This window comes from Camelus ferus, chromosome 27, assembly GCF_009834535.1.
Source record: "Camelus ferus isolate YT-003-E chromosome 27, BCGSAC_Cfer_1.0, whole genome shotgun sequence".
NCBI classification, from domain to species: domain Eukaryota; kingdom Metazoa; phylum Chordata; class Mammalia; order Artiodactyla; family Camelidae; genus Camelus; species Camelus ferus.
Window position 1 is genome coordinate 7,052,901 of NC_045722.1, and position 21,905 is coordinate 7,074,805.

Consider the following 21,905-nt stretch of genomic DNA (forward strand, 5'->3'; position numbering starts at 1 on the left):
TGCGGGGCCTCGGCCAGTCCCCTCTGGCCCTGACCAGAGACCATGGCATGTGGCTGTGGCTCACTAGAACATCCTAGCCCAAGGTTTGGGGTTTGGGGCGGGGCTGGACTTAGAATGCCCCAGCCTCCCTCCCACCATGGTGCCTAGCAGTAAGGGCTCCCTGAAGGCTGTCTGCCTCCCTGTAGCCCAAGACCAATGGGAGAACCAGGGACAGGCCTCCTCCCATTCTGATGCTCACCCGAGACCAGTTCCCCACGGCCCAGGTGGCTGGACAGGGCACATCACGATTGCAAGGGGTTTCAGCAGAGGGCCGGGGCAGGTGCTCACAGGCAGGCAGCTCCAGGGCGCTCTGTTCGTCCAGCCCCACACTGCGGATGCAGAGCACAGCCCGGCGGGAGAGTCCCCCAGGGCCACAGGAGCTGGAGCACGGCTGCCACTCACCTGCCCACCACCTGTGGGGAGCATGCGGGTGGCATCAGCGTGGGGCCGAGGGACTCCCAGGCACTCACGGTTCAGTCAGGGTCAGGTCTAAGCCCAGGGGATGATCTCCGGCCCCCAAAGCCCAGTGACAGGGCATAGCCCCCTTTGCTCCTGCCACATTCACCCCTGGGGTACCTGGGCAAGACCTGAGGCCTGTGTCCACATCCAGGGACCCAAACACAAGTGAACAGGGATGCCCCTGGCTGGTGCTGGCTGCCGAGGGGGATCCCAGGCCCAGGCTGAGGTTGGCAGCAACCAGGGGCTGAGGCTTCAGCCTTGGGAAGAGAGGCCAAGGGCCCAGCTCCTTCTGCTTCTCTCAGGGACCCCAGATGAGGGACAGCTAGGAACCAGGCACCCGGTGGGAGCAGCAGTAGGGGCAGGGGGGCGAAGCTCACCGGGCTGGGCAGGGCTCCTCGCTGCACTTCCTCTGGCGGTCATCCGGCCGGCCCAGGGGGTCACAGTGTCTCTCATCCACAGGCCCCGCCTGCCGTTCAGTGCAGTGCACGCTTTGTCTCTGCATGCCTGGGAGGCCACGGGGGTTTAGCCTAGGCCTGGCACCCAGGGTGCTCCTGCCCAAGCCTTCCTGCACCCAAAGACCCACTCTGCTCAGAACCCTTCCAGAACCGGGCCTCACTGCCTGTCAGGATGAAGGCAGGCCCTGCTGCCCTCTCCTCATTGTCCTCCTGGCCATCACCCCAGCCTGAGAGAGGCAGCCCAGTGTGGAGGTTCAGTAGGACCACAGGGTCCTAGCCGGGAGGTACTGGGCTGCTCCCTTGGCCTCTCTGAACCTCAGTGTCTTCATCTGTAATTGGGTGTAACAATAATACCTGTCATGAAGCCCGGGTGTGAGGACAACACGCGGCCACAGATGTGCAGGCTCAGCCACGATTTGGCAACTAGTGCCAAACCCAACCACGGCCTCACGCCACCGCCACATACAAGGCGGGGCTATTGCTGGCCCCATTTTATAGATGGGGAAACTGAGGCCCAGAAGCAGCATTCCAAGCTCATAGTGGCCCAGCAAATAAGCAATGAACCAGAGGCTGAAGCCGTGCACTGCTGCCCAGAGACAAAGGCCCTGCTGGGCAGCAGCTGTGCCCAACCCTCGCCTTACCTGTGCCACAGGTGACTGTGCACTTGGTCCAGGGCCCATAGTGCCAGGAGAACTCAGGCGGCTGGATCTGGCCGTGGCCATCTGCCTCCCTGTGGATGGTGTACTCGTAGCGCACCCCAGGGTTGCTCTCCTGAAACAGGAGCTGGGGCAGGTGGATAGGGCCCTGTGAGCACAAGGTGTCCTCTTCCTCCGCCTAGGACCTGCTGCCCAGGGTAACCACCCTAAAGGACTGACCCCAGCCACCTCTTGGACCATGGGGCCATTTTAGAGATGAGGAAACAGAGGCAGAGGTGCCAACAGTAGGACCGGGCTCCGTGACTGCCGCGGGGCTCACTCCTGCCATAGGGCAGGGTCCCACGGACTCCACCTCTGCTCCTCCCCTACCTGGGCCCTGGGAAGCAGTCACCTGGATCCAGACAGGCTCGTCGGTGGGACCGGGGGACGTGAGGTTCTCCCAGTTGCCTGTGCGTGCGTATGTGAAGGTGGTGCCTGCCACCTGGTAGTCCCCGTTCCACTGGATGGTCCACCCACCGTTGAGGAAGTACTTATCCGGGTCCTCGCTGCGCAGGGCCAGGAAGTTGGCGGCCTCGGCCACCTCCTCAATGTGGATCTCGCGAGCGCCAGCTGGGATCAGCCCCACGTCCACGTAACCTATTGGCCAGGGGTGGTGGGTAGGTTGGGAACAGAGATAAGAGGTAGCTGTGCCCTGCCCTCACCTCTCTTTCCACTTGCCCCCACCTGCTGATGCCAAAGGTCCCACATTAACTGAAGATTCTGAGTTCCCCACTTAGATCTGTCCTAGGTCACCAAAGCCTCAGAAGGGCCCCTCAGATCCTGCCCTGGTCACTCCTCTCTGGGTGACCCACGCCCCATCACTCCTCTCTGCAAGACCTTAGCTGGTGTTGGCACAAGGTGGGCCTATGTCCTATCTTGGGCCACCACGACCTTTCTAAAAACCCAGTTGACGGGGCCTTTCCCCTGGCCTGTCGTCCTCATGCCTACACGGCCTGTTTCTGTTCACTGAGTGGCACCCATCATGTGTGTGGCATTACCCTGAGGACTTTACACATGTAATGACCCTGTGACATAGGTACTACAGTTAGCCCCATTTTACAGATGAGGAAACTGAGGCAGAGAGGTTAAGTAACTTTCATGAGGGTTCTGCTGGGATGTGAACCAAGCTCTCAGATCAGAGTTTTAACCACCACGCAGGACTGTGTGCATCTCTGGATTATGAAATCTAAGCTTGCTGGCCTAGATTTCAAAGCCCCATGACAGCGCCCCCTTCCTTACAGACAGGTCCCTAGACAGAGCAGGATTCTTCTCGCCTCCTGGCTTTGCTGGGCACAAGCTCTTTCCTCCAAGTATAATGCCTCTCCCTGTCTCTCCTGAGTCTTTTATGATTCAGCTCAACTTCCACCTCCTACAGAAAGTCTTCCCTGACCTCTCCAGGTCAGGACCTCTTCCCCAGCGCTCTCACAGCCCTCTGGGCCTCCCTCCACTGCATCTGCTACAAAAAAAGATCAGACTGTGAGCGCTTCACCTCCAGATCTCCCTCACCTAGCGCAGTTGGCACTTAAGCAATGTGTGCAAAACAGGCCCTGAGGTGAGACAGTGGAGCTGGGGGAGTGTCTGAAGCTTCATAGCCCAGCCTGGGATCCCTGAGGCAGGAGGACTCCCTGTGAGGGCAGGTCTCTGCACCTGGGCCTGGGTGCCCCGGCTCCTGCCAGGATCCGGGGCAAAGCAAGGCAGCTTCCCTGCTTCCCATCTCTAGCCTAGGTGAGGACCGTGGTGGCCACGGGCAGGGGCTCATGGGAGACAAGGAAGGGCCACAGGTCAAGAGCACGCTGCCCCCCACCAGCAGTCCCACTCCATACCCAGGCCCTCGGCCTCCTCGAAGGTCCCGCTCACGGTGTGACAGGTGGAGCCATTGCCATGACACACGCCGCAGCGGTCCTCGACAGCACCCGAGTCAATCTCGAAGTCACAGCCCACATTCTGCAACATATGGGGAGGGGAGGCCCCTGGTGCTGGGCCCCAGCCTCGGGGGCCTGCCGGGGTGGGGAGTGGGGGCACCACCACAGTCATGCCCTCTGACCCCAGGTAAACCCCTCCACCTCCCTGAGCCTCAGCTTCCTCAGGTGTGAAACAGGGAGAACTCGGACCATGAAGGTGTGTTGTGAGATCTCATGAGACACGAGACAGGAGAAGTGTTCTAAGAGGCCACAGCGGCAGCGAGCTGGCACAGACTGGGCTCCTGACCAGTGCGGACTGGAATCTCCCCAAAAAGGGAATCAATGTCAAAGGCACGGGCTTAGCGCCTCCTGCTGGTCCTCCTAGGAGCCCAGGCCTCTACACCCAGGGGCTTCCCTTCCCAGGAGCAGGAAAAGACAGTGGCTGAGAATCCGGGCAGGGGGAGCGGCCGCACCCGCCGCCGCCGCCACTGCTGCTGGAAGTCATTGTCAGCGAACACTGACGCTTTCCCTACCCAGCCCTGAGCCCTCGTGGCCCTACGATGACCTGTTAGATGACCGCATTCAACCCTGTGACGTGGATACAGGGACGGTCTCCTCTCTATCACAGAGGAGCCGCTGCCTGTGTCATCCAGCCAGCAGGTTGAGCCACCGCCCAAGCTCTGGTTTCTGGGCTGGGGCTGGGCCGGTGCAGGCCAGCACTCAGAAGCCGTGGGCAGCCAGCAGGGATGAAGAGGGAAGGCCGTGGTGGAGAGGCTTGGGGGGCAACGCCCGATGGTGTGGGGGCTCCATCCCCAGGAGGAGTGGTGGGGGCTTTGCAGAGAGGTGATGGAAGACCAAAGAGCTTCACTGGCAGAGCTGGGATGCCCCATGGTACAGCCTGGGGAGGGTGGCCTGAGGAGAGGGTTGGGGTGGGCAAGGCCAGAGAACCTCCTCCCAGCCAGACACACCTTGCAGATGCCGTTGATGCAGAGGTCACGGCTGGCCTGGCCCTGGTAGCACGGGGTGCCGTCGACCACAGCGTCCCGCAGCTTCTCGGCAAAGTACTCATTCGAGGGCCGGCAGTGCAGCTCGCAGGGGTTCACTGGGGGCCCGAGCAGAGGAGCCATGAGAGACAACCCAGGCAGGAGTCACGGAGGCCACTGGGAAGACCGCCTCCACGACACGCATCAGCGGCAGGCCGGAGGCTCGGCCGGGCTGGTAGTCTCCGCAGGGCTGCAGACGGGAGCTAAGGGGGAGCGGCAGCCCCGGCAGACAGTGGCTGTATCCCTGGGCAACCCTGGGCCCTCCAGTCCCTACCCCTCCGGACCTTAGTGTCCCCATGGGCAGCCGGACTCACCGTCATTGACCACAGGCACCCACGTGTGCAGCTGGCCCTTGTACAGCATAGCATCGAAGTGGCTGCACTGGACTTGGCGGAAGGAGGGGCGGCCGGTAGGGCAGGCCTGCAGGTTGCACAGGCGGAAGCGCTTCCGCTCGCCCACGCAGTATTTGCCCCTGTATTTGGGCCTGTGGGGAGGGCCGAGGTGGGGGCAGTCAGTGTGCGGTGACAGTGACCGCATACCTGGATCCAGAAGTAGGTGCTCGGAGCGAGCAGCTCCGCCTGCATCCCTAGCACCCGGAGATTCCTGCTGCCCACCCTCTGGCCCAGACACATTCTCCCTGCTTGAAAGGCTCTCAGAGAAGGTGACAGCAGAAAGCCTGGGCTCTGCCCCCAGCCTGCTGCGTGACCTTGGCCAAGTCTTTGCATCCTCTGGGCCTCGGTTTCCTCATCTATCAAATGGGATAGGGGCTGCCTCTACAGAGGGCTGTTGAGAGGCTAGGCCAAGCTGCAGACGTGACTGGCACTCGCCAGAGGGGCTACTCCAAGTGTCCAGCCCATGAAGCCCGGCGTCCTGACAGCCTACATGTCAGCAGACGCTTTCCTGATGGTAGCCCAGGTCAAAAGGAAGCCCACCAGGCCTGGCCCAGCCCAGAGGTCTGTCCCCGAGTAGAGGCTGAACCCCAACCCCACCCCATCTGGGTAGCTGCCCCCAACCCAGCTCAGACCTGGTGGCTGAGAGGCAGGGAGGGGCACAAGCACACAGCCCTAGAAGGACCCAGCTCTGAGTCCCACACCCACCTTAGGGAAGCCTAGTGAAGGGGGCTCATCCAAAGGTGCCGGGCGGCCCCTCAGTCTAGCGCACAGCTGGCCCCCGCATCTCCCTGAATCTTCACATCACCCCTCTTAGATGGGGAACTGAGGCCCAGAGGGATGAAGTCACTCGCCCCAGGTCACAGAGCAACCCTCCCAGGCTGACCAATTCTCCCAGCTACCTCCAGTCTCGTCTTGGACCCACGTGTAGCACTAAGTGGCTCTGTTTACTGAGCACATGCTACAGACTAGCTGCAGGGTGACAGCTTTCCCTGCACGTACTGCATTTAGCCTTGACAACTCCCGGATGGGTACTGCTGTTGCCTCACCACACACTTTGTCTGGAAATTGAGGCCCAGAGAAGGGGTGGAGAGGGGATTTGAACCCTGATCCATCTAAGGTTAAGGGTCTAAGCTCTTAGCCACTGCCCTCTCTTGCCTCCCTCCTGCAGCCATAGCTTGTGTGGCCTCGGAGGAGTCCCTCTAGTCTCTGGGCCTTAGTGTCCCCCTCTCTGCAATGGCAACTCAGTCAGCCTTGGGGGCACTCCTAGAAATGACCAAGGTGGGTCTGAATACTCCAGGCTTGGCTTCCATGGGGACTCTTCTGAGAGTGGGAGGCTGGGACAAAGCCAGGGTCCCGGCAATCGGCTGCTCAGGGTGCTGGACTCCACCTGCCCCAGGCCCCACACTCACACAGGTTGCGTGCACTGCCGCTCGGCGCTCTGCACGCCCACGCCGCAGCTCCGCGAGCAGACGGACCAGGCGCTCCAGCCAGACCAGCCACCGTCCACGGCCTCGGGCCGGAAGCCCACAGGAACGCACTCCCCATTCAGACACCACTATCGAGACAGACAAAGGTAGCACCACCCCACCCCAAGCTCCTCATTCTGGTGAGAATGAGGTGGGTGGAAGGCCTAGGAAGACCCAGAGGGGAAGGACCTAAGGGGTGCGGGAGTCCCCTTCCAGTCACCCAAGACCGAGACCCCACAGTGGAGCCGAGCAAGGAATAAAACAGAGCCCACGTGCTCTCTGGGCTGCAGGTGTCTTGAAGAATCACCCAATCAAGCTCTGGCCCAAAGCCTCCATTCTGCAGATGGGCACTCGGGCCAGAGGGCGCTGAGGGTCTGCTAAGAGCACGGGCAAGCCTGCGAGCCAAGGCCGACCCCAGGCACGAACACAGCAGGGAGGCTCACCTCTCACCCCCTCCACAGCTGGACTGCGGGGCCCCTACCTTGCTCTCCCCACACCTGGTACCGTCCACAGCTGCATCCAGCTTGGAATGACAGGTGGTCCCCACGGAGCACCAGAGTGTGTGGCAGACATTCTGCAAGGAGGACGGCAAGGGCCACAGCCTCACCTCCTCCCCAGCACCGCCGCCTGCCCTGCCCCCTCGCTATTCCCCTCTTTGGGTCTGGCACATGTTGGGGTCTATAGATGGAACCCCCAGAGGTCCCCTCTTGTCTTCTTTTGACCAGGTGGTGTGGGGGACCCTGGGTTGGGCCCCAAGGCTTGGGTTTGCGTCCCCAGCCTGCTGATCCTTCTGGTTGGAAGCTGCAGGGTCCCTGACATGCCTGTGGCCATTGCTTTGGGCCATCCTCCCCAGGACCCTGTGGTAGATTTCCTTTTACCTCTTACGATCCAGATCCAGTAGGTGAGGGGCTTGCCCAAAGTCCCACAGTTGGTAAATGGTCCACCCAGAATTCGACCTGGGTCTGTGGCCACCCAACCCCGCGGCCTCTCCCATGGGCCACTTTATGTCTCATGGGCATCACGTGTGGGCCAAGCACAGGCCAGGTGGGGTCTGCAGGCAGCTGAGGGCTCTCCAACTCTCCCCTGCCCACACGTGCCCCACACTCACGTCCATGTCATCACAGAAGACAGAGTAGGCCCCGTACTGGAGGCGGCACTGGTGGCCCACGTCATAGAGGATGCCAGGTGGCACCGAGGGGAAGTCGATGACATCCTTGGCAGGAGAATCGTCCAGGCAGAGGCCCCACCCACGGCTGCAGAGATGGGACAGGAGTACGGAGTGAGGGGAACCAACAGGGAGGCCTCAGCCTGGCCAGGAGGGCAGGGGAGGTGGGAAGGGACTTAAAGCCCTAAACTTACAAAAGAACACGAGCCTCCTTGCTCATCTGACCTATTCTCTAACCCAAGCTAGCGTGAAAGGCCTCCCCAGCCCCTCCCACCCATCTCCAGGGCCCTCCAGCTGGCTGAACCACTATCCCTGCCCTCCAGTGCCAGGACTCTCCACGGACTGCTCCCTGCACCCACAACACTCTCCCCAGGATCCTGCCCAGAGGCCCCTCCCTCTAAAGCCTCCTGGACCACTAAGCCCTCACATAACCCTGCTCTGAGTTCCTGCAGCTTCCACCCCTCAGCCCGGGATCTGGAGACCATCACGTCACAGCTGATACAGCAGCAGGCCTCTGGTGGCCCTGCTCCGGGCTGAGACCTAGGGTCACCTGTGGGAAGACCAAGGCCTGAAGGCTGCCCCCTGCTCAGCCACCAACCTGGGAGAGAGCCCAGAGGCAGCCCTGCCTGTCAGGCTGTCTGCCTCCATCACTCCCTTATTTACTCCTGCCTTCCTCCTGCCAGGATTCCCCGGCAGTAGAACTTGGGGTCCCAGGCTAAGCAGGGTAGATGGAGGAAGAAATCCCTAAGTTTTCCAGTCTTGGACACTTGAGGGTGACTGGTGCCATGACGAGCCAGGACAAGCAGGGGGTCCTGGTTAGGACTGAGGGACACATGGGAAAGAAGGGCAGAGGCTATGGATGCTGGGTCTGGCTGGGAGGGAACGAGGAGACACCGCGGACTGTGGAGGAGCCGGAGAAAACGGAGGGGCCAAGAAACAGGCCAATGTACAGCCCGTGTGGGGAGAGGCTGGGGGGCAGCCAGCCACTGGGATCCTGGAGTCCAGATTTCAGAGGCAGAGGTCTGGGAGCTGTGACCCCAGGCCAGGTTGGGTGGCTTGTGTGGTCTCCTAAGTCCCCTGGCTGGTGGCAGGGCCCTGCATCCTTGAGAGCTGCAGGGAGCAAAGCCTCAGTGACTAGACTCCTGCTGAGGATCCTGGGGACCCTTCTCCAGCCTGGACCCCCTGTGCTAGCTGGAAATGGACCCTCTAAAACGGGCTTCAGCAAATGAGCAGGCGTGGGACCCAGCCCGCTGCCCTGGGTGAGTGCAGGCCGGGCTGGCCCTGGGCGCTGAGCAAGCTCTCTCACCTGCCCCTCACAGCCCCCTAGGCAGAAAACCCACCTCGGCATCTCCTGACACACCCAGGGCCGGGGCAACCTACCTCTTGCTCCCAATCACTCGTGATGGTCAGGATCTGATGCCAGGCCAGGCTGCCAGTGCCCACATGTGTCTACTCGCCTGGCTGCTCTCGGTGCAGGGCTCCTGCCATCCGACCTCAAGCCTGGCCTCAAATACTTCACCCCAAAAGTAAGTTCAAAATCATGGCAGCTGAGGCCTGACAGGGATAAAGGAGTTTTCTGATTGCTGGCCTCAGCCTGGGGGCACCCTGGGCCTGTACCCCGGGGCAGAGCAGCAGCTGAAGGAAGCTGTCGGGGGTGAGCTGCAGGGTCAGCCTGACCCTGGGGCTCCTTTCCCTCTGGCAGGACACAACTCAAGATGTGGCTGGGGGGCTGGCCCACTCCTCTTACTCAGACCTAGCCAGGGGGCTCTTCCGACTGGAGGTCCAACATGCCTCAGCCCTGCACCGACCGTCCCAGGCCACATCCAGCCCTCCAGTTTCCTAGATAGGACCCAGCGCTGATGTGCTGTGCTGTCAAGCTCTCGTGGGTCTGCTGCTGGGTGGCCAGAGCAACAATCACCTACCAAGGCCGTCAACGGGCATGAGACGCTGCAGGCCTGAAGGGCCCTCGCAGGATAAGGGCCAGGTTCAGGCCCAGATGCTGACTGTGGAGTCAGACCCCAAGTTCCGCTCTGCCCAGCTACGGGTGCTGTGTGGCCTTGGGCCATCCTTCACCCACTCTGGGCCTTCACATCCTTATCTGTAAGGCACTAAGGCAGCCTCTGTGATCCCAAGCAACAGAGGTATAAATAGCAGCATCTACTTGGGAAAAGTCACACGGCCGGCCGGCCGGCAGCCGGCCCTTCCTTCCTACGGTCGGCGCACCGCCAGGCCCCCCTTGCTGCTGGCACATGTCAGCCCTTCCCCTCGGGGCCCGTCCTCGCTCTAATTATAGCGGGGCTGGGCAGCCCCACATGGGGTCAGAGAAGACAACGGTGGCTCCGGTCAGAAGTGTCACTCCCACCTCAAGGACTGCAAAGAGCTTCCCATCGTCTGAGAGGGACCTGTGTGCCCCCTCCCCTCCCACCCCAGGGCCCGCTCATGGAGTCACCGGATGGTGGGGACGGGGGTGAAATGAAGGGCCTGACACACAATCAGGCCTGCCTCTCTCCTGCAGAAGTCCTGGCTGCGAGGGCATGGAGCGAGCGGGCCTCCCCTCCCTCGCCCCAGGTCCAAGTAGTGGTTCATGAAACGAGAGGTCCCTCAGGAGACAGCAGGGTCCCTTAAAGCACTCTCAGCTCAGAAAGGCCCTTCAAGTTCTTCAGGTTGACCCTCTTGGACTGGCCAATGCCCACAGGCTCCAGAAACTTTCCTCCAGCCCCACCACCACCTCCTGAAGATTCTCCATTCCACCCCACGCTTCTGCACTGCCAGCCCTTGACCACGCCATGCACCCCACCTAGAACATCCTTCTTCCTCAGGATGCTCCATTAGTCCTCACAGGGCAGTGCCAAGGCTCCTTCTAAGAGATGATGTCCCTGACCCTGGGGGTGCTGGTGCCCCCTCTAGATTCCTACAAACCCCCACAGGGCTGTCTGCCACAGCACTTATCACCCAGCACTGTCACACGTCTGCCCCCCTCCAAGATGGTGAGGGCCCTGAGGACAGCTACACTGTCTCCTCTCCCGCTGTCCCCCAGGGCACAGGACACATTAGTATCTTGGCACAGCAAGAGCGCAAGTTTGAGACCAAGTGGCAGTCACTAATGTCTGGATCTGTGCAGCCCGACAAACATCTATTTGCAGGGAGCAGAGGAGCGCTGGGTCCAGTGGGGAGAGAGGACAGTCTGAATGTCTCTGAGACTTACCTCTCTGAGCCCCAGAAACACTGCCTGAGCCCACCTGACACCTTCCTTCTATGAATCTTGCTCATTCTAGCCCCCCACCCTGCCTAGGTAGGGCCTGACCTCTGTCTTCTGCCCCACCCCCAGCAAGGAGACGGAGGGCGCAGGAGTTAGAGGACAGGCTGGTACCACGCTCCCCCTCTGAGCACTCCCCCCGCACCTGTCCTAGGCCTTGTCATCCCCTCCTGCCAGACCCTCCAGGATGGCAAGGTGAGAGTGTGACCACCCTTGGGAAGATGAACTCCCCTCCCTCCCCAGCCCCCTCTGTCGGCCTCACGCATGTGTCTATCTTCCTTCTCCTCTCGGGCCAAGGCTCTGGGAGGCCCTGGCCGGCTCAGGCTCTCACCCTCTCCTCCCACCCTCGCCCCAGGCCTCCAGCCAAGTCCCTCACACATTCCAGCAGCTGAATGAAGACAGAGACGCATCTGTCTGTCTGTCCTGAGGCCAGGGTGCTGGGTGGCACCCTGGGTGGAGGCAGCCTCGAACAAGCCCTGAGCATGTTGCATGGGCGGCTACTCTCCTGATTTCCCAGCCATTCTCTCACTCTCAGCCCCCACATCAGGAAGGAAATAGACCCTGGGGACTATTTCAACCCTGCTCTCCCTGACCGGGCCACTTCCCTGGTTCAGGTCCTTATCACTTATCACTTGGTAGCAGTGATAAGAGTCATGAAGCATTGAATGCTAACCACGTCTCCAGTGCTGTGCTACACACTTCACATGTCTGCTCATTTAATCCTCAGAGCAACCCAGGAGGCACTCCCATCATTATCCCCAGTCTCCCAGGCTTAAGGGCTAATGTAACTTGTCTGTCAACACGGGTAGAAGCCTGGGCGAGAGTCCAGGGTCCTAACTATCAAACTGAACTCCTCTCTGCTTCTAGTCCCATTCTCCACCCAGTAATCCCTCCTCTATTGGAGCCCAGAATCCTTGGTCTCACATCCATAACAGACCTGGTCACATCCTGGCTTCAAACCCAATGAATGAACTCCTAGAAAATACGGCCCATTGAGCAGACACAGATTTATTTCCATTCCCTTCCAGAACCCTACTAAGATGACAGTAAAGGAATAAACAAAGCATAAATCGACAAGGACAAAGGGCAAGGGAGAGGTGATGACGGCAGATGAAAGATGTCAGCAAAATTCTAGAAGCTGAAAAGCAGATGATTGAGCAGCAGCTAACTTAGCAGTGCAGTGAAAGCCAGGAGCCAGTCCTGCAGGGAGAAAACACCCAGAAGTGGGACACTGGAAGGGCTCAGGAATTAGGGCCCCAGGGATCCCTGGAGGCCTGGGTGCCAGTAGACTGAGGACAAGAGCTTGGCTGAAAGTCTGTTAAGACCCCATCAGACCCTAGACCCCCCCCTCCCCCAACTCTGTGTGGCCAGGCGATGGCCACCACCTGGCCTGGTAGAGGGCCGGGGTCGCTCTCTGGCAAGGGTGAGTCAGGAGATCTGGCCCAGGAGCACCTGACGCAGCAGAAAGCCTGAGGAAGAGGGACCTACAGAGAAAAGGGGACAAGTGAACACCTACACAAGGAAGCTGAGATAATGGCCAAGCTCCTTCCCCATTTAGAGGCCAGAATGCTGGAGCCAGACTTATATCTTCCCAGGAAAAGACTAGAGAGTGCCTCTCTGGGAAAACAATCACTCAGAAAAATGACTCGAGATACCAACATCTGACAATCTCCCAAAGAGACAGCCCCGTCCCAGCCAGCCTCAGCAGAGACTTGGAAAAGTGCTGCCCAGTCCACAGACCTCCTGACCGCCATCCCAGAGCCTCCTTCCACAGAGGGAATACAGCCACCATTTTAAGAAAACCTTTAACGTGAAAGAAAGATTCTTTAAAAAAAATAACTCAAAGGAAAGAAAGACACTACAGAGAGCAAAAGAAAAACATTAAATCTCCATAAATAATACCTTCAGAAAGATAAGATGCTGCACCCATGAAACTAGGACAGGATAATAAAAAGGAGTATTTAGCGAATAAGAAAGTTCAGGAAATTAAAAGTACAATTTTAAAAATTTAAAAATTTAATAGAGGGTTGTAAGGTAAAAATCAAGATGTCTTCCAGAAAACAGAATGAGACAAAAAGTTAAAAGTATAAAAATAAGAATGTGAGAGAGAACAGCTGAATATGAACAGTTCCATAAGGAGAAAATAAAAGAAAGATGATTGTCAAATAACTAATATAAGAACAATATGCCACCAAAAAGCTACTACAGCTCAATGAATTCAGTAAAGTTACAAGATACAACATTAATATACGGACATCTGTTGCATTTCTATACACTAACAATGAACTATCAGAAAGAGAAATTAAGGAAGCAATTAGCATTGCATCAAAAAGAATAAAATACCTAGGAATAAACCTGACTGAGAAGGTAAAAGACCTGTACCTGGAAAACTAGAAAACACTGATGAAAGAAACTGAAGATGACACAAACAGATGGAAGCATATACCTTGTCCATGGACTGGAAGAACTAACATTGTTAAAATGATCATACTACCCAAAGCAATCTACAGATTCAATGCAATCCCTATCAGAATATCAATGGCATTTTTCACAGAACCAGAACAGATAATTTAAAAATTTACATGGAAACACAAAAGACCTTGAATAGCCAAAACAATCTTGAGAAAACAGAAAAGAGCTGGCGGTATCATGTTCCCTGGCTTCAGACTATACTACAAAGCTACAGTAATCAAAACAGCATGGTACTGGCACAGAAACAGACACATAGATCAGTAGAACAGAATAGAGAGCCCAGATATAAACACACTTATGGTCAATCTATGACAAAAGAGGCAAGAATAGATTATGGAGAAAAGACAGTCTCTTCAATAAGTGGCACTAGGAAAACTGGACAGCTACATGTAAAAGAATGAAATTAGAATATTTTCTCACACCATGTACAAAAATAAACTCAGAATGGATTAAAGACCTAAACGTAAGACTGGAAACCATAAAACTCCTAGAAAAAAATACATAGGCAGAAAACTCTGACATAAATCGTAGCAATATTTTTTTGGATCTGTCTCCTAAAGCACAGGAAATAAAAGTAAAAATAAACAAATGGGACCTAATTAAACTTAAAATTTTTGCATGGCAAAGGAAACCATCAACAAAACAAAAAGACAACCTACTGAATAGAAGATATTTGTAAATGATATGATCAATAAGGGACTAATATCCAACATATATAAACAGTTTGTACAACTTAACATCAAAAAAACAAACAATCCAGAGGGGAGGGGATAGCTCAAGTGGCAGAGCGCATGCTTAGCACACATAAGGTCCTAGGTTCAATCCCCAGTACCTCCTCTAAAAATAAAGAAATAAACCTAATTACCTCCTCCTCCAACAAACAAAAAAAATCTTCTAACTGAAAAAAAAATGGTTCTGCCAATTAAAAAATAGGCAGAAGACCTAAATAGATATTTTTCCAAAGAAGACATACAGATGGCCAACAGGCACATGAAAATGTACCCAACATTGTTAATCATCAGAGAACTGCGAATCAGGAGATACCACCTCACACCTGTCAGAATGGCTATCGTCCAAAAGAGCACAAATAAAAAATGTTGGCAAGGATGTGGAGAAAAGGGAATCCTTGTACACTGCTGATGGGAATGTAAATTGGTACAGCCACTGTGGAAAAAGCACAGAGGCTCCTCAAAAAACTAAAAATAGAACTACCATATGACCCAGCAACTCCTCTCCTAGGTATGTATTCGAAAAAAACAAAAACACTAATTTGAAAAGATACATGCACCCCAATGTTCATAGCAGTATTATTTACAATAGCCAAGATATGGAAGCAACCTAAGTATCCATCAATAGATGAATGGATAAAAAAGATGTGATACATACATACAATGGAATGCTACTCAGCCATTAAAAAAGAATGAAATTTTGCCATTTGCAACAACATGGATGGACTTGGAGGATAGTATGCTAAGTGAAACAAGCCAAAGAAAGACAAATACTATAATCACTTTTACGTAGAATCTGAAAAATAGAAGTAGTTAATATAACAAAAAAGAAAAAGACCCATAGATATAATAGAGAACAAACCACTGGTTACCAGTGGGAAGAGGAAAGAGGGGACAAGATAGGGGTAGAGGATTAAGAGGTACAAAGTACTATGCACAAAACAAACAAACTACAGGGGTATACTGTACAACACAGGGAATATAGCCAATATTGTATAACTGTAAGTGGAGTATAACCTTTGAAAATTGTGAATCACTATTTCCTACATCTAAAACTTCTATAATATTGTACATCAATAATACTTTGATTAAAAACAAAACTTGTGCCAATCATTTAAATGTTTAATTTGTTTTCACTTAGATTGAACAGCAAATAAAAAATACCACTGGCAAATCAAGGGGACATGAAAGAAAAGATTTTTTTTTCAGTAACTTTAATGGCACGTCTTCCCTGCTTTTCACTGGACCCTGCGGCCATGTGGCCAGCCGGGCACCGCTTCCGGCTTCCTTTCCTATCCTGTCTAGCTCCCGTAGCCTCACTCAGTATCCCGCTGTTCCCAGAAAATGATCCCACCCCTCACGTCCCGGGCCTTATCCCAGTGCCGCCTCTACCAGGAACACCACTCCTCTCCCGCCTGTACGCTATGAACTCCTGCACATCCTCCAAGGTGTAGCTCAGGTGGCCCTTAGAAGCGGGCATTCGGGACCCCGCCCCATCTTTATGTGGTGCCCCCGTGCTTCCCTCTGCCCTGGCACTGAGGGCTGCTGTCTGCATCTCCCCATCGGACCTTGGCCTCTGGGGCTTGGACAAGGCCCCGGGCTGGGGGCAGGACTTACTCGAGGAACCTGGTGATGTACTCGCGGCTGCAGCGGGACCAGGTGAGCGGAGCGGCGTCGTACAGGAGCTGTGGAGACATGATGAAAGGCCGTTTCCCAACGGGCTCACAGTCATTGCCGCTTCCGTCATGCTGAATGCCAAAACTGCGTGAGAGCACAGGCCCCAGGGGCGGGTGAGCTGCGGGAAGCCGCCGGCCCTCCCCGCCCTCGGACTTCTGCGAGGTGCCGAAAACCTGGCTCCCAGGCCTGGCTCTGCCCCCAAACCAGTCTGTGGCCTTGGGAAAATCACGGCCCATCTCGGAGCCTCAGTTTCCTTAAGGTAAAATGTGGGTGTGACAACTAGGATCCCACGGGGCCCTCCTGCAGGTGCGCCAGCCTGAGCCTGAACTGAGTACCGGGGCCGTGGAGCAGCCCTGCCCCTGCAGTGGGCTGGCCAAAAAGGCCACTGTGGCCCCTGCAACCTCACTGGTACCAGGAAAGCAGAGGTCCTCCCACCCCTCAGGTCCTGTCCCAAGGCTGTGCACTGGAGTTAGGGAGTCTGAGCTGCTGTATTCCCCCAGGAAAGGTCTCAGGAGACCATCCTTGGGACAGACATGAGAGAAAGAGCATATCTGCTGAGCACTTGCTACTGTGCCAGGTGCCTCACTAAGCACTTTCAGAAACTCTGCCTCGTTCAGTCCTCAGTGATGACCCAACACTGCTGGCCATGGAGCTCTCTGCGAGCCTGCCTTCGTTGGTTCCCAGACCATCTAAGATGCTGCCTTATTCACAGCTAAACAGCCTGGGCACGTGGCTGAGGGCACGGGCCAAGCTTAGGCATAACAGCCACATGTAAAGGTGTCCAATGGAGGGAGCCTTGGACATCACTGAATCCAACCTCCTCGATCAACAGGGAGCACATAGAGGCCCAGAGAGGGTGTGGAACTTGCCTAGGGTCACAGAGCAATTAGGAATAGGGGGGTGGTAGGGACCAAGAGTCAAAAATATAAGCAGTGAGGGCAACAGGAAGGGACAAAGACTATGGTGACTTTCTGACCCATCTCAACTCCACTTCAGATAAGACCCACTCCAGGCCAGGTGGGCCCCTCTCCTATCTAACAGGAAAGCAGCCTGGCTGTGGGGTAGGGACACTTTAGGGACAGCACGTGGTCAGGCTGGGCTCATTCCGCCAAGGCAGGGCTCCCTTCCCTGGGATTTTGCGGGCCATCGGCTTGGCTGTCTGGTGCCCGCAGGTTTGGAGGTGAAACTGGGTTCTTAGTGTGGGGGCAGTGGGGGCAGGGGGTGGGGTACCTGTGCCCGAGCTCGTGGGCCACGGTGAAGGCCAGGGGCAGGCCCGTGTCCTCGTTGATGTTGCAACTGCGGTGCGGCTGGCACATGCCCGCCACGTGGGACAGGCCCAGGGTCTCGCAGGGCCGGTTCATGGCTGCACACAGGTCCTTCCTGCACAGACAGAGAGAAGGGGCCTTTAGGCTGACCTGGCCCGGAGCCAGGCCCATCCAAGCTGAGGGGGGCAGGGAAGGGCCCATGCTGACTCCGAGGAAGCGAGGGAGAGAGATGCGCCTCCCTTTGCTCTGAGACCAGAGCAGGAGCCACTTGGGAAGCAAGTGCCCTCGTTCACACAGGACACCTGTCTGGGCCTGGGAAGCAGACCCACACACATACAATTTGGGTTCCTACCCCAGCGAGGATGCTGACAGAAGCTGCCAGAGCCCAGTAGAGGGAAATAACTACACCTGGAGTTAAAAAATACTGCCTCCTCTGAACAGATCAGTGGTTGTCAGAGGTTGGGGTCGTGCTGGAGGGGCGTGGTACGAGAGTGAGACTTTCCAGTCGTGGGTCAAAGGTGTGCAAACTCTCCTCAAAATACGGCTCCCTGAGAGCAGGGCCGTGTCTCCCCCAATCCCGGGGCTCCTCCCTGAGTCTCAAGGGGCACCTCCCTCCAAGGCAGGCTCTCCCGGCCGCACCCCCGGCCCAGCCCCTCCCAGCTGGCGGCACCTGGTGAGCAGGATGGCGGCGTCGTGGTGCAGCGGGTGGGCGTCCCCCTTCATGTTGATGCTCTTCTGCCACTTGCAGAAGCTCTTCAGGGTGTTGTCTGCGTGGTGAGTGATCTTTAGGTCTTCCTGGGGGCAGAGAGAACGGCCACTCAACCTCCCCCTGAGCTCTGAAGGGCTAAGCCAAATTCTCCTCCACATGAAAGCAGGAGACAGAGACCCAGAGGTGGCAGCGGCGGACAAGCAGCCAAGGTCTGTGGGTCCCAGTCCAGCCTCCAGTCTGACCACCCCTCCCACAGGCACCCCCCAGAGGGGACCTAAAAGAGGGTCAGCCAGGGGCTGGGGGTGACAGATGACACTTGTTGGGCCAAGGAGGCCCTCACTGTGCCCTTCCACACAAGACAGCTCAGGTAAATGGCAGAAGGGCTCTGGCAGACGATGCCTATCCCAGGGGACAGTGTGAGGCCATGTGACTTACCTCCTCATCTTCCAGCAGGATCAGGCGCACAATGGTGATGTGGATGGGGTTCCCAATGCTAGGGTCATGAAACAAGCCGGCCACCTGCACGAGAGATAAGGGTCAGGCTGTCACCCTGGATACAAGATATGAGCAGCTTCTGCCCACCTCCAACCCACCTGGAGGGAGGCACAGCCAAGTTCACAGGCAGGGGAGCTCAGCCAGTACATGCATCCCATACGTGGAAGTGCCCACACCTGTACATACACTTCCTTAACCCTGCATCAGGGGGGACAAGAGGGCCTCCCCGGCCCCTCCCAGGCCCAGGGCAGTCCTGAGCACCAGTTTGGGATCCTATTCCCCAGCTCACACTTCCAAATGCTGGCTTGTTGGCTCATCCTAGGGCCCTGCAGCCCCTTCCTGTCCTGGGAGTGCTGGGTCAGCATTCCAGGAGTGAGCCCTCGCACAAGGGATGACCTGTACAGAGCCTGGGGGAGGGACGGAGGCAGGCACAGGTGCATCTTCCCTGGGGCTGAGAGCCACAGGGCCAAGAGGGCAGGTGTGCACGCTTCTCAGAGGCTCCCACTCAGCTACATAGGTGGCTCCCCACTCAGCCCCAAGACAGAAAGCCACCCCTAAAGATGGACAGTGCTCCAAGGTGCAAGGAAATGGGGGAAAGCGATCTTGTCTTTCAGAGCTCCCTCAGAACGAGGAAGAGGCCAGTCCATGACTAGGGAAGGGTGCTGGGTTCCCAGCAGGCAGAGATGTCCAGACACACCAGCTGAGAGTTGGCTTCTAGCAATTCCATCAAGAAAAATATTATTCAAATAGGAATGGAGAAAACACAGGCTGTTAAGAGGGCACAAAAGCCCCTGATAATGGGGATGAATGGCACTTTCAGAAACGGTGAAGACGGTAATGCAATGTGCCTCCGTCGCCTCCACGCACACACTGGAGCCTGGGAGCCCTTCTGCGCCACCTTCCTCCCCCACATCAACCGATTCTGCCTCCTACATTTTGCCCTTGAGCCCACCTGCAGCCTCGCAGCCCTGTCATCTGTCGTTGAAATGTAAACCCAATCACACTATGCCCTTGCTGAAAGCAATGAGTGGGTCTCCGCTGTCCAGAGGGTAAAGACAGTAGTCCTAGGCCTGGCACATTACATGAACAAGCATCTGCTCCGGAGGGAAAAAGGGGGTAAGTTCTCCTCATCTCCACCACCCCGTCCCTCCATCATTCTAGCACATCCTGGTCACCGTAGCTACCTAGCTGTCCCTCTCTGGGCAGGCTGAGGGGCACTGAGGACAGATGACTTTGGAAGCAGACAAATCTGAGCTCTAGTCCCAACTCTGGCACTTACTAGTCGTGTGATCTTGAGCAAGTCCCTTGGCCTCTCTGAACCTTTGTTCCCTCAACTATAAAATGGGGCTGAGGCTTAGATGAGGCAGTGCATGTGGAACCCTGGACAAGTAGCGGGTGTTCACAAGGCTCCCGCCCTAACACACGGTCCAGCCTTCCTCAGAGGCTGGCTGCATGCCATCCCGTATTACCCCTGCCATCTCCTAGAGTCCCCTTACAGGGTGTCTAGCACTGTTAGACTCGGAGGTGCCCCTACTCTGTCCTGACTGATGCTGGAAAACCTAGTATCATCCAGAGCAGGGAAATGTGAGAGCCAGACATAGCCTCCCTCCTCCAGGGTGGGGCTCACAACAAATGCATGCCTCCTGTGATCCCGGACAGGGAGGCAGGAAGAGGCCAGGCTCTGGGGCCAAATCCTTGACCTGTCACCCAGGGGGGCCTGGAGGGTTCAGTACCTGGCCCACACAGAACACTCAGAAAAGATAAAGCAAATGCACCCAGCTAACCATCGGTGGCTCCAGCCAAGGTCTTGGGCCTCTTTCAGGCTAAGCCCCTGAGCGGGGAGAATGAAAGGAGAGGACTTTGTGGCCTGCGAACCTGGCCCTGCCCACTCCCCAGCCCAGCGGCCAGGCCCTGCTGTCCAGCAACAGTTCCCCCTGAACCCTGGCCTTTAGTGGTCACTCTCCATGGGCAGATGAAGCTAAACGGAGGCCTCAAGTGTCAGGCAGAAGGTCATGGCCTTCATTCCATAAGGAGCAGGGAGCCAACAAGGGTGGCCAAGTCAGGCAGAAATTGGCCCAGAGCTAGGCTTGCCAATGCAGGCTCGAGCAGCGGGGGCACGATGGCCGTGGACGGAGCCCCTTCCTTTCTCTGAGCCCAGGCTTCAAGGCTATAAAAGGCATGGCCAGACCTTGGATCATCCAGAGGCACGTCCTTTATTGTTGCAGGGATGAAAAGCTGGCATGGGGGGGAAGTTGTGGAGTATGACACTGGCCACGTCAGCTGCAGAGCACACACCCCTCACCCTGCCCTCAAGCATCTAGACCAGGAGGGAAACAGCATTGTGCAGTGGGTGGCCTGCTAAGAATGCCAGGGGCAGACATCTTTTCTCTCAGGGTCAGGGCCGCAGGAAGCAGCTTGGCTGCCTGAGGCTGCCCACCTGCACGCCCGGGGCAGTGGCAGGGAGAAGTGGCTGGCACTGCAGGCAACTTGGGGAATCACCAGCTCCACTCAGCCACGGTGACCCAGGGGGATTTAGGAGACCTGGGCTCCTATTGGGCTCTGTCCTGCCTTGCTGTGTGACCGGGGCAAGTCACTCACCCTCTCAGGGGCTAGCTATCTCAACTGTGGGGTCAAGAGCAGTATGCCAACCCCGTAAGGCACTAATGTCACCCCCAGATCACAGACGAGCAAGCTGAGGCTAAGACAGGTAACATGGCTTGTCCAAGATCACCAGCTAGTAGACCCCTGAGCTGAACAGACCCTTCTAATTCTAAGGTGTGCTGACATCCTGGCCCAGAGGAAGGAGGTGTTTGTTCAGAGTGATCTGGATGAGCCAACCAGCCTACAAGCTCCCCCGGGCAGGCACAGGGTTCTGGCTGCCTCAGCCTCCCCTCCCCTAGCCCTGGTCCCGGCAGCAGGTGGAGGCTGCTGAGCCAGTGAAGTGACATGACACCCAACAATGTCCCACAGCAGCCCCAAAGGCCCCACCTCTGCCAGGGCTCTCTCCTAGTGATTCCCTGCGGGGCTTCCCATCTTCTCCTGGACTCAAGAGCTTGGAGCCTGTACCTCCTGCTTGGGGCCTGAACCTGGGGTACACACACCCTTTGTACCTCATCAACACCACCCCCTGGCAGCCCTCACCACCCACCACTGCCCACCGCCCGCAGCAGCCTCACCATGTTCATGATGGTCAGCACGTAGTTCTCGACATTTGGCTGCCCGTGGTACTCCACCATTTTGGTATCAGCTACCACCAGGGTCTCCACCCACTTCTCTTTGCTGACTGAGCGCTGGTGTAGACGCCTCGGCCGCTGCCGTCGCCACTGCTGCCGCTGCTCCCAACGCTCCCGCCGGGTCTCCAGATCTGGGGACTCTGTGGGCCCCAGACGGGGTAGGGGTTAGCTGCCAGCAGACTGGGTTCAGGACCCGCAACTCCAGGGCTTCTTCATAGCGAGTTCTCTCTGGGTCAGCGGGAACAGTGCTGGGATCAAAGGCAGGAGGCCTGGCTTCCCATCATGACTTTGCCTCGGACCCATGCCATGTGACCCTGACCTGCTCACTTCCCTTCTCTGGCCCTGGGGATCCCTGACTATAAATAGAAAAGCTGATCAGCCGATGAAATGGTGGCTATGAACACAGTAAATCACTGTGCCCGTGAGCGAGCTCCTGGGACCCTAACTCCCCACGT

General features: G+C 56.7%; 1 protein-coding gene across 3 annotated transcripts in view; it reads right to left on the reverse strand.

Moving 5' to 3' along the window:
- ADAMTS7 (ADAM metallopeptidase with thrombospondin type 1 motif 7) overlaps positions 1–21,905 on the reverse strand; it is a 40,419-nt gene that overhangs the window by 7,297 nt on the left and 11,217 nt on the right. For all 3 annotated transcript variants that reach the window (XR_004315666.1, XM_032469098.1, XM_032469096.1), the window contains 15 exons: positions 21,394–21,590; positions 18,158–18,241; positions 17,684–17,808; positions 16,979–17,128; positions 15,689–15,832; positions 7,559–7,703; positions 6,932–7,024; positions 6,394–6,539; positions 4,907–5,076; positions 4,518–4,651; positions 3,472–3,592; positions 2,001–2,245; positions 1,595–1,736; positions 876–1,002; positions 239–452 (listed from right to left, as the gene is read on the reverse strand). Coding sequence is in view for 2 of the 3 variants with exons in the window: in XM_032469098.1 (XP_032324989.1) it covers positions 239–452; positions 876–1,002; positions 1,595–1,736; positions 2,001–2,245; positions 3,472–3,592; positions 4,518–4,651; positions 4,907–5,076; positions 6,394–6,539; positions 6,932–7,024; positions 7,559–7,703; positions 15,689–15,832; positions 16,979–17,128; positions 17,684–17,808; positions 18,158–18,241; positions 21,394–21,590 (2,237 nt within the window). In the remaining variant the exon portion in view is untranslated. The remainder of the gene's footprint in view (positions 1–238; positions 453–875; positions 1,003–1,594; positions 1,737–2,000; positions 2,246–3,471; positions 3,593–4,517; positions 4,652–4,906; positions 5,077–6,393; positions 6,540–6,931; positions 7,025–7,558; positions 7,704–15,688; positions 15,833–16,978; positions 17,129–17,683; positions 17,809–18,157; positions 18,242–21,393; positions 21,591–21,905) is intronic.